The 12355-nt window shown below is 35.2% G+C and overlaps 2 protein-coding genes across 2 annotated transcripts; one reads left to right on the forward strand and one right to left on the reverse strand.

Moving 5' to 3' along the window:
- Positions 1 to 353: 353 nt before the first annotated feature.
- LOC143920129 (uncharacterized) lies at positions 354 to 10934 on the forward strand. Its single transcript, XM_077442844.1, has 4 exons — positions 354 to 1317; positions 5553 to 5786; positions 5895 to 8264; positions 9030 to 10934. The coding sequence occupies exons 1-3, from the start codon at positions 1204 to 1206 to the stop codon at positions 6843 to 6845; spliced, it is 1299 nt and encodes a 432-aa protein (XP_077298970.1). The 5' UTR covers positions 354 to 1203; the 3' UTR covers positions 6846 to 8264; positions 9030 to 10934.
- Positions 10935 to 11343: 409 nt separating this feature from the next.
- Positions 11344 to 12110, reverse strand: LOC143920136 (putative RNA-binding protein EIF1AD). Its single transcript, XM_077442853.1, has 3 exons — positions 12093 to 12110; positions 11772 to 11902; positions 11344 to 11703 (listed from the first exon to the last, which is right to left on the reverse strand). Exons 2-3 carry the CDS (start codon positions 11892 to 11894, stop codon positions 11344 to 11346), a joined length of 483 nt encoding a protein of 160 aa, XP_077298979.1. The 5' UTR covers positions 11895 to 11902; positions 12093 to 12110.
- Positions 12111 to 12355: the final 245 nt, after the last annotated feature.

Consider the following 12355-nt stretch of genomic DNA (forward strand, 5'->3'; position numbering starts at 1 on the left):
TACCATATCCAGAGACCGCTGAACGACATACTTTTGCCCACAAATACCATACCTTTGTACAACCATAGGCAAACAATAAAACTTTATAAAACTAGCACAACAGTGTTTCGTTAGGCCGGGATACGGTCAACACATCGCTACCCCGCCTACAATTGATATCAACAAAAGTTTGGTACGATCTTAATGGACAATTCTATCCAATGGGCATTGCTATTTATTCTGACGAATGTACGTCAGATTTTTATACTGTCTATTTATTATTTATACTGACATTTAATAATATTATGGCAGCCCCAAGGTGCTGACCGTAAAACCATCGGTTGGCCAATTTGTATATCATTTCCATAGTAAACGGACTATTCAGCAAAAATTGATTTTGTGCAAATCACTAAAATCTCGATCACGGAACATTACAATTATTCGCGTAAATCAATATCGATTGATGTAGTTTTTGGGTGTCAGATGTTCCGTGATCGAGATTTTAGCGACATGCACGAGATCGCTTTTTGCGGAATAACCACCGAACCCATTTACGGTAATTGGATTATTCGTCACATTGCGGTGGTCACAAAGGCAATTTTTGCCATGAAAATCGCGAATACACAATATTTGGAATTAAGTTCTCGTTAGTATGATGGACTTTTTGGCTGCAAGATGTTCCGTTATAGAGATTTTAGTCACTTTGTGACAAGTACTTTGTGACCAGTAATCACCGCACCCACATTTACATGTATCTTATCCAGAATCACTCTCATTCCCCATTTATTTCAGTGCCAAAAGATTTCCTATAAATGCAAATTGTTGTATCCCGAGTACTCGATTAAATAATTAGAATAATAGATATGTATATTGGAAACAAAAATTGAAGACAAAAAGCCAAAAAGCCAAAAATTTAAAAAATCTATAATTTCCCAAGTATCGAGTGCTCGTGCTGGCAACTCTTGAGTATACTAAAATCTCTGTGTACGACAGAACACTGTATTGCGAGGCTCTGGATTTGCAGATAGCAAAATATCTACATATAGACTCAGCCAGAGAAAGACTCAGCTGTCTATTACACAGTGGTCTGTGCGAAACGTCAAAAGCGGATGTACATATGTAGTTGTGGGGTTGTTGCAGCACAACTTCTGTGTTTCCATTATCCATTGTCCACCCTTCGCTCTCCAGAAGGGCTTGTGCCTTTCAGAAACTGCCAAAGTAGCGATGGAATGCAGACTTTGCCTCTTCTCTGCCCCACCAGAGGCTTTCGTCTCCATCTATGACGACCCTCATCCACGGCGATTAGTGGAACGCATTTGGACCTGCGGTCGGCTGCGGGTCAGTAAAACTCCACTCCAATTTTGTTCGTGTCGTGATCGTGTACAGACGTTGATTACGTGTGTGGCGATTTGGACAACGAAATTGTAACAATTAAAAAATTAAAAATAAATTTGTAATATATAATTATGTGTACGTCCTAAGTGTATAATAATGGCATAAGAACGCATAAGTGAAGTAATAACAATTGAAAAAAAAATTATGGACATTTTGACCACAAAAACTAACAGTATATCAAATGACAATAAGACATTTTTAATTACATCAGTAAAAAAATTAGTTGAATATATTTGTAAAAATGAAAATAATGATAAGGAACAATTTTTGGATGTAATATGTGAATTAAGAAGTGAATTTAAAAATTTGAAAAACAATATACAAAAAGACATAAATATAATAAAAACCAACAGTGAATTAAACATTTTAAAAAGTGTAAATAAGAGTGAAAATAGTTTTAGTTATGCAAATGCACTTAAGAAGAATAATAAAGACATAACAATAATTGTTCCGAAAAAAATCCAAGAAACGGACAAGACAAAGGAAGAATGTAAAAGTTTAATAAACCCTAAGGAACTAAAAATAGGAATACAAGGGGTTAAAAAAATCGGTAAAGGGGGCATTGCTGTAACGTGTAACAGTGCACAGGATAGTATTAAATTAATAAAAGAAGTAGAAAATAAATTAGGGGAGAATTATAATGTTAAAAGAGGGGAATTAAAAAATCCCAAAATTAAAATTGTAGATATGTCGGAGGAACTTACAAGTGAACAGTTGGCTGAGTGTTTGATGAATCAAAATCAAGAAGTTATAAATGATGGTGAACTGAAGGTGTTAAAAATATGGAAAAGTAGAAAAAATAATAAATATAATGCGATAGTGGAAGTAGATTGCAATACATTTAAAAGATTTATTGAAGATGGAAAAGTAAATATAAATTGGGATAGATGTAGGGTTTTTGAAGAAATTAATATTCTAAGATGTCTAAATTGTTACGGATTTAATCACAAAGCGGTGGATTGTAGAAACAAGGTGACATGTGCGAAATGTGGAGAAGAAGGGCACAAAAGCGAGGGATGTAACAATAAAATAATAAAATGTAATAATTGCTTTAAAAGTAATAATAAATTAAAATTAAATTTGAACACAAATCACGGACCGTTGGACACTAAGTGCAGTGTATATAAAAGAAATATAGAATTAATGAGAAATAGAATTAAGTATAATAATATATAGCAACCACCAAAAGGTATCGGTATAAATGTACAAAGTTTTTTTGCTCACAAGGATGAGGTTTGGAGTTTAACTGTAAGTCAAAAACCATTATTTATAGGTTTAAGTGAAACGCATGTAACTAGTGATTTTGAAGATTTTGAGCTGAATATAGATGGATATTGTGTTTTGAGATGTGACTCTAATTCTAGACATACGGGTGGGGTACTATTGTATTTAAGGGATGATTTAAGTTACGGTAATGTAATAGTTAATAAGGTTGATGGTGAGTTTTGGACAATTGGTGTGGATCTGCTTGTGAATGGAGTTACTGTGTTTTTGCTAGTAATTTACCGCTCTCCGAATGGTAGAAGTGGAAGATTTCTTAAATTTTTAGAAGAATTGAGTGAAAGAAGTATAGATGTGAGTAAAAATATAATTATGTTTGGGGACTGGAATTTTAATTGGTTACAGACAGAAGAATTTTATGTAAAAAAGTTGAGAAATTGGGTAAATGAATTGGGTTTTAAACAAAAAGTGACGGAAGCAACGAGAGTGAATAATTTATCAAGCTCTCTCATTGATTTGGTTATAACGAATATAATGGATCTGCGGTGTGAGGTGAAAGATGTACCGAAAATAGGAGACCATTCTATTGTCAACATGTTTTTGGGACAGCGGTTTAGTAACGGAGGACTTAAAAATATGCAGGTGACTGAAAGAGAAAACATTGATTATCAATTGATGAATGAATTGTTAAAGGAGTGTGTATGGGGAAAGGATGGTGATAGTGTGAATGAAATGTGGGAGATAATGTATCGTAATATAACATATTCTAAAAGTAAATGCGTAAAAACCACAAGAATCATGCATAAGCATAAGCTGAAACCTTGGTTTACCAAGGAAGTAAAGGAAAGCTTAGTTGATAAGAATGTTAGTTATAAAAGATATAAAATTATTAAGGCTATGGATGGAATCCAATTAGAAAAGGCTTGGTTAGAGTATAAAAGAAAGAGGAATAAATGTGTGAATGTTTTACGTAATGCGAAGAGGGATTGGCATGAAAGAAATATTGATGGTGCAAAAAAAGATCCCACAAAAATGTGGCGAATAATTAAAACTTTGATTTCCGGGGGAAAAAATGTTTCTTTGAATGAATTAGAAGTCGAGGGAGTAGTATATAATGATAAAGAGGATATGGTTGAAAGATTGAATGAGTTTTACATCAATAGTGTGAATGATATAGTTAATTCAATACAAACAAGGCATAATAGTGTGAATGATGATATTAACTTGGGTTTAAATAAGTTTGAAAGGTTTAAATTAGTGGAAATGGAGGGATTAAATGGTGTATTGAAGGGCATGAAATCAGTTTCTAGTATGGATGGATTGACTCTAGATATTTTAATCAACACTTGGGATATGGTTGGACCTCAGTTACTGAAATTAATAAATGAATCGTTAGAAGTGGGATCCGTCCCGGATGCATGGAAGGTGTCTACTATTGTACCGGTACCAAAGGTTACGGGCACACATAAAGCCAGTGAAATGAGGCCCATCAATATGTTACCGATTGTTGAGAAGATGCTGGAGGAAATCGTTATGATTCAATTGAAAGAGTTCATTAGTATAAATGATTGTTTGGTTGTGGAACAGTCTGGATTTAGAGTGAAACATTCAACAGAAACCGCTATCCAATTGGTGGTTTCTGATTGGATGGAGACGATGGATGAATCTAGCATGGTTGTTGGAGCAGTTTTTCTAGATTTTAAGCGAGCGTTCGAGACAGTAGATAGGAATATTTTATTACAAAAATTATATAAGTTAGGAATAAATGGTATAGTATTAAAGTGGCTTCAATCATACTTAAATAATAGAAGGCAAAGAGTAAAAATTGATAAGGTGTTATCCTCTGAATATGTAACACCTCATGGAGTGCCGCAAGGGTCCAAATTGGGACCCTTATTATTTATATTATATATAAACGATATTGTTAAGGTAATTAAGATGTGTAAAATACATTTGTTTGCAGATGATACATTGATATATATAATTGGAAAGAATGTTGATGTAATGTCTGAGATTTTAAATATAGAATTAAATTATGTGAATGACTGGTTGTGTGAAAATAAATTAAAGTTGAATGTGAATAAAACAAAAATGATGTGGTTGAATGGTAAAAATAAAAATATATTGAATGAAATTAGAATTAATGATAAGTTAATTGAAAAAGTTGAAAATATAAAATACTTAGGTGTATACATAGATTCAGGACTAAATTTTAAAATGCACGCTGACTATATAATAAAAAAAATGGCTAGAAAAGTTGGTGTATTATGTAGATTAAGAAATATTTTAAGTAAAAAAAGTAAAATTTTAGTGTTTAATTCAATTGTCTTGCCACATGTGGTTTATTGTGCCACTGTGCTTAATTTGTTTAGTGGCCAAGATTTAGAAAAAATGCAAAAAATACAGAATAAAGCTATGAGAGCTATTTTGAATGTGAGTAGATTTAAGAGTATTGGAAGTATGTTAGATGAATTAGGATGGATGAGTATTAGAATTAGTCTAAATATTAGTACATTGTCTTTTGTTTATAAGTTAGATCATAAGTTATTACCTAAGTATTTTGATGATTATATAATAAGGAATAGAGATAAACATAGTTTTTATACTAGAAATAAGGACAAACTAGTTGTAAGTAGAGTAAGAAAGAATAAGACGGCTGGGGGTGTTTTTCACATTGGTGTGCTCATGTATAATGCCCTCCCTGAGTGCGTCAGGTCTGCTAAAAACATGGATGCATTCCTGCGAGGTGCGAAGAGACACCTCTGTGAGGGACAGTACATATAAGTTAATTATAAATTTTAGAGTTAAGTATAATAATTAAGATGTATTTTTTTTTTTTTTTTTTTTTTTTTTTTAAATTAGCTTGATAGCTAAAATATATATAAATAAATAATAATAGCAATCTATTACTAATTCATTAGTCCTCGCAATCGTCACCTCATCTTTCTCATTTACAGGTTAGAGAAGACGACGAGGTGCCAAATGTGATATGCCCTTCGTGTTTCAACAACCTGGAATTGCTCGACAGCTTTCGAAACGTTTGTATCCGGAGTGACGGAACGGCGAGGATGAGATCGGGCGAGTCTTTCAATATCAAGCCGGAGGAAGTTTTGCTGGAAGATCTAAAATGGCAAGATGAATCGGGAGATAGTTTGCCACCGAACATTTCTAATTCACCAAACAATAGCGAGGTTAGTGAGTGAGATTCGATCCTAAGCAAAACATTGATTTATTAATTCGCTTATGAAATGCTATCTGATCACACTATGAAATTATATAGCGTTTTGCTTATTCTGTAGATACACGGAGGAAAAATTACTTCGGATGATAACAGACCGGAAATGAAGGCTGCTGGTGAAGAAGTGACACAGGCAACATCTCAAACTGAAAATTTGTATAAATGTGTCTTCTGTCCAAAGTCATTTGATAAGAAAAATAACTTCCGGGCTCACATAAGAATTCATACTGGGATAAGGTCACACAAATGTGGCATGTGTCCGTTGGCATTCTTTCATAAAAATCGCCTTTTGAAACACATGAACCGCCACTCGGGAGAAAAACCGTTCAAATGTGATATTTGTTTAAAGCCCTTCTATACAAAATATGAACTCAGCCGGCATACGAGTATTCATAACGAGGTGAACCCATTCGAATGTGACATTTGTTTAAAGACATTCTCTCGAAATGAATATCTCGTGGTACATATAAGTAGCCACTCGAAGGAACAGTTCAAATGTGATATTTGTTTGAAATTATTCGCCCACAGATCTTACCTTACGAGACACATGACTCGCCACACCGAAGAAAAACCCTTCAAATGCGATATTTGTGCGAAATCGTTCCGGCTGAAATCTCACCTACGTGTACACATGAATGTTCACACTGGGGCAATGCAACAAACATGTAACATTTGCTTAAAAACATTCACACGAAGATATTCACTTACAAAGCATTTGGTGTCTCACACTAGAGACAAGGCTTACAAATGTGACATTTGTTCAAAGTCATTCATTCAGAAATCTTACCTCGTCGTACATATGAGTGATCACACCGGGGTAAACCCGTTAAAATGTGGCATTTGTCTAAAATCATTCGTTCGAAAATATTACTTTGTGAAACATATGAGCCGCCATTCTGGAGAAAACCCGTTCAAATGTGATATCTGCTTAAAATTGTTCACTCAAAAACGTGTCCTTGCGAGGCATATGAGATGTCACTCTGAAGAAAACCTCCTAGAAAATATGACCTGAGGGAACCTTATTATTATATGCTAGCAAAAATGATTTGATAGTGAGGTATACATAGATGTAGAACAACCTAGATATGCCATTACATAAAAATTTCGTTGGAGATCTTGTCGCCACTATCTGAGGGGTGCAGGGGGGTTTAACTAGCGGGGAAGTGGTGAAAAAAAAGAAAGGAACGCAGCGGTTGGCAGTGTTCAGCAACCAGTTTATGTACATATGTACATGCACTGAAGTTTTATTTTATTTATAACTTTTTTTTATTGGACACTCCGCGTGACAGTAAACCAAACTAATAAAGCCATATTAAGAAAAAAATATTTAGCTATACACACTATATTAAACTACAAATGTATATTACTATAATAAAACCATCATTAACTATTACAATATTTAAACATTAGTAACTTCCACAAGGATCAATTTTAAAGCTGACACTTTAATATTTAGTTCATTGTTTGTAGTTTTATAAACTTAATGTCGATTTCTGAATTTCCTTCAGTGCCAACAAGATATACGCGTGCATTTAGTGACACCCAGGTTGTCGACCGCTGTTCCTTCAGTACATACATCGCGTCGATATTGCATTATATGTTAAAATACTACTATAATTGAAGACATTATATATTAATTCTTACATATGATATGTGATGCCATCCGCCTTTTTATGTTTTCTTGAGTAATTGTAACAAAATTTCACTGAACACGTCGGCATTTTCGAAAAATATCAATCGACCTTCATACTTAGAAGCTACATAACTAGCTACTGAGAGAGAGTGTGCATGATCTGTACTTTTTTTTGTGTGTGCATGGTCCAACAGGGTGATCGGCTTAGAGCGTAAGGGCTTATCTATGGAGGTATACCTATATTTCTGGACAAAATCTCAGAAATGGTCACATGGTGAAATGTTCACCTTCCATTCTCATATTGTTTTGCTTTAGTTGTTTTTGTCTGGCTAGATAGAATACAGGGACAACTGACTCGTGGATCGAGACACAGGGATACAGATCTATTAGGGCGAAAACACACTGAGAAGTACGGGACGTCACGTCCTTTGGCTTCCCAATGTTGGGGTTCCCGCAAACGAGATTGCACGTATTTTTCTCCCCATTCAAACGTGAAACATGGCTGTGTATAGTAGTGACTCCGACAGCGACTATTTAGATGATCTGGAAGATCATTTAAAAGTAATAAGACAAATTCGAAAGACATGGGTTCACAAAATTAATAAAAGAAGAATGGAACTTGGCGAATACCAGCAGCTCGTGGAACAACTGGATGACAACCGTTTTCAATGTGTACTTTCGGATGAACAAGTCCCAATTTGACTAGTTGCATGAAATAATTAAAGACGACATCCAAAAAAGGACGAAGAATTGGCGGCTACCGATATCGACTAAGGAACGTTTAGCTGTTTGTATAAGGTAAGGATACATGTAATATAATTGTATTGTTATAGATTTATTTATAGTTTTGGACCATTGTGGCATTACAGGAAGAACCTAATGCGCCACAATGGCGTACCTTTGAAAACCATACATACATAGATATGAACTAGTGTTGTGCCCGATGAAATATCATCGCATGGGTTATGGCATATGAAGTTATTAAATAACAAAGAATGTAGACGCGGATTGAACACAGCACCGACACATTTCTTTTAATTTTTTGGAAGAGTTATAGTTTGATAGATAAGAACAACCCATTTTTCGTAAAAATATATCGAATTTAGATGAATTAAAAATAAAATTCAGTTAACATAACATAAAAAACAATTAGAACTTTGTATGTATTAAAGAAAACCAGTATCATTCTCAAGGAGACGGATTTCCGTTTCACTGATTGCTCTATATATGACCAACTTTATTTTTGATTCTTCTAATTTTGGTAATTTTTTTAGACACTGACTCACACTTACAAAAAAATAGTCTGTCTCGTCCATCAAACGTGTTTTCTATTTTTTTTGTTTTGTTGTAAATCCATTGACTTTTTCAAAAAAAAAGTTTGCTCTCTTAATCAATGGTCAATTATGATTTAATTATCTTGATGGCGTAATATGTTCTTTTGATTTCTTTTTATATCGTTTATGTAACAATCTCGTAGTTTAGCCCAGTCTGTATTATTTATTTTCTTTTTTATTATTTATTTTCATACTTTAAAATAAAGTATTATTTATTTTCTTTTTTCAGGTATCAGACAACGGGAAATTCTTTTCGATCGATCGGCTTTAGCTATCGTTTAGTTTTTTCGACAGTGCGAAATATTGTGAAAGAAGTTAGTGCAATAATTTAGATAAAATTACAACCAACAGCAGAAGAATTCAACGCTTTTTGGAACTTTCCTAATTGTGTTGGTGCATTAGACGGCAAACATATAAATATACGCTGCCCAAAAAATGCTGGATCTAATTATTATAACTATAAAGGAAAACATTCAATCGTATTATTGACGTTGCTAGATGCACAATATAAGTTTTTCTCAATAGATGTGGGTGCATATGAAAGAAACAGCCATGGAAGTATATTCGATAAATCTACTTTAGCTAAATTGCTAGAAGAAAACAAGCTGAATATACCAAAAGACAGTCCATTGGTTTCAGGAACCGAACCTCTCCCATACATTATAGTAGACGAGGCGTTTCTGCTAAAGCGGGATCTATTAAAGAAGCGGCAAGAAGAGGACTCCTCATGGACGCCCGACACTCACACTCAGCTGATTGATCTCAAATTAGCTGTGGAAACTCTAGCAAAGGACTCCCGAGATGTCAGGATGTTCCTCACTAATTCCTTCCGTGCTTTGGCTGCTCAGGTTGAGGCTGTGAAGATGGTTGCTGTCCCACTACATCTGCGACCGTTGCAACAATTCTTCATCACTGTGTCCGACTCCCTCTCCATCTGCATTGCCGCGGCCAGCGAATCGGCATCGCTCATCGCTGGCCGACAACATACGAAGCTGCTTCTGCTGCCAATCCTGCTATAGCTACTGCTGCCGCTTTTGCTACCCCTCTGGCTGCCGTTCCTGTTACTGGTGGTGGTATTTTTACCACCGTATCGCTGCCTGCTCCTACTTCAGTGCCACCCACCGATGATGGGAACCAGCCTTCTCCCGCTTCTGCTTCATCGGAGGCGTCTCGGTCGTCCCAACCCTTGCAGCCCTATTTTGCTCTCTATCTCCCTCGCTCTGCTATCCCTGGGCAGAGGCGCAACCCTATTTTGCGCGCCACGGGCCCTGTATATCACCTCCAAGTACTGTACCTAGACAGTGCTTCTAATACAGACTATCTCAGATGATTTTTGGCGTCTAAATTTAATGTCGATGTCTTTCCTTTACTGGGGCTTGCTGTCATAGATTCGCCTAGTTCATTACCAGATCAATGACTTATCGGAGAGGTTCAGTTCTCGAAGTATGCAATGTAATGTATGAAATGAAAACTTATATTGTATGTATATAAAAATTACAAACTGTAACTATGATAATTTATATTGTACATAAAAAGTCGAACCGGTAAATATTAAACCTTTTATTGTACCTATGTATATACTACAAGCGATATACTTCTCGAGTTCTCATCTATTATATGGAGCCCTAGTGATAGGGCTCATTGTTTGAGAATCGAGAGAGTGCAGAAAAGGTTCGTCAGATATGCTTACATGGTTGTTTATGGTCGCTATCCCTGGCTCTTTCCAAGTGTCTATCTACTGGGAGCACTAGGTTATAATTCGCGTCCTGTTCTCGTACACGAAAGTTAGCCGTGGCCGAAATACTTCGTCCAGCTTACCCATAAAGGCGATTTGACTCGCTCCAGATACGCAATCACGAGTAGATGGGAAATCCCAAGGAGCTACGCAACTACGCATCAAACATAGAACACATAGGAAGACCTCAACCCTGTCGGAATCTTCCAGAACGTGATCTCACCAGCCAAGCAACACCTTTATAAAGGTGTTGCTCAAGCAACACCTTTATAAACCAGTGCATCGTCCCCAGATGCCAGTGAGCTTCAGGAACTCGACCTGGCTCGTTCCAGTGAATCCCCTACCTACTTCACTGTACATACAAATACACCTGTATTAATCGAGAAATAAAGATCCTCAAAAAAAAAAATTCAAAATTCAACTGAATTTCCATAGGCCGGGAAACGGTCCAAACCTTTAACCCGCCCTAAACACTATTATTACCAACAATTTTTTATATTCGCAAGAAAAGTCCATCTTACTAAAATCGTTCAAGTTGGAGTCGGATCATAAAATAAAGTCCGAGTTGAAGTCGGTAAATTTTGATCCGACTCCACAGCCCTGGTCTACGAGACAATATATTTTTTTTGTTATTAAAGAAAGTTTAAAACCAAGGTGTCAATAAAGTAGTATTATTTTAAACATCATAGTAAAGAAATTATTTTTTTCCAAAAAATATATATATATATTTTAAGATAATTCACTTATAAAATAATTCACATAACATTTCATTAGTATTATAGGAATCTGTATATTATTTACATGCATCTTATCCGGAATCACTTTCATTCCCCGATTCATCGCCACTATTACTCGTGTCCGATTCATCTGATATTGGTCTGTTAACATTTCTAAATAGTTCGTCGTCACTTTCACTATCATTTTCATGTTTTTGCTTGGAATCATACTTTCCACCTTTGACGGCGTTCTTGAAACGCTCAGGCCATATACCCCGCTTGATGTAGTCTGGAATCTGATTCGGCAGAATTAAATTAACCATCTCGGCTCGTACTTTGTCTCCCTCGTCTATAGCCTCCACTAAAACATAGTCGCCGGCTTTAATGTATGCCACGTTGCGAAATTTAGTCGGCATCGATATCAAATAAGTTTCTCCATCTGCCGACTCGACCTAAAAGACACCTCACATATAAGACGACTATTAACTAAATTGAAAAGAGAATGTAATACAAAAGTTACCTCGTGTAAGTTGTTGCCTTTGGATCGAACTATTTTAACTATGGATTGTTTATCTGTCAACGTTTCTATTTCTTGTCCCAGTATCTGATCTACTAAACGCTTCCTTTTGGAAAAGTTGGACATTTTGATGGCTGCAACAAAATAAATATAAAATTCACACATTAGAATTTAATTAAATACCAATAACATAACTTTACATATGTTTAAAGCCTAGTACATTCAATAGTTTTCAGTTTTCTAATATTTATAAAACTTTTATAGGTTATATTATGTTGATTCCCAAAAAATTGAGCATATATACGACAGATATCAATAGCTTACATATTTAATGAAGTTTTATGTAGAAATTTGATGTATAACCAATGAAAGATATCATGAAGATATAAATCCATCAAACAAACGTCAAACTCACACGGCGAGATTCGGGGTTATGTTGGTCTTAACATTACAAATTACGGCTTAATAAGTTGTAAATAATAAAAAGTAGCTAAATCCAAGTTTGGATTGAAACCTTCACAACAGCGTCTGGAAAGAAAAGAAACCTGTGCTGATGGTTGTTAGTCTCCTCACTGTATGCCATTTAG

The sequence above is a fragment of the Arctopsyche grandis genome, chromosome 12, assembly GCF_051622035.1.
Source record: "Arctopsyche grandis isolate Sample6627 chromosome 12, ASM5162203v2, whole genome shotgun sequence".
Taxonomy (NCBI): domain Eukaryota; kingdom Metazoa; phylum Arthropoda; class Insecta; order Trichoptera; family Hydropsychidae; genus Arctopsyche; species Arctopsyche grandis.

What these genes read in the sequence shown, in the direction of transcription:
- LOC143920129 (XM_077442844.1), top strand. Translation starts at nt 1,204, where the DNA reads ATGGAATGCAGACTTTGCCTCTTCTCTGCCCCACCAGAGGCTTTCGTC. An exon ending in GGACCTGCGGTCGGCTGCGG is followed by an intron (nt 1,318 to 5,552) that starts GTCAGTAAAACT and finishes TCTCATTTACAG; the next exon opens with GTTAGAGAAGACGACGAGGT. An exon ending in ATTCACCAAACAATAGCGAG is followed by an intron (nt 5,787 to 5,894) that starts GTTAGTGAGTGA and finishes CTTATTCTGTAG; the next exon opens with ATACACGGAGGAAAAATTAC.
- LOC143920136 (XM_077442853.1), bottom strand. Translation starts at nt 11,894, where the DNA reads ATGTCCAACTTTTCCAAAAGGAAGCGTTTAGTAGATCAGATACTGGGA. An exon ending in AAGGCAACAACTTACACGAG is followed by an intron (nt 11,704 to 11,771) that starts GTAACTTTTGTA and finishes GGTGTCTTTTAG; the next exon opens with GTCGAGTCGGCAGATGGAGA.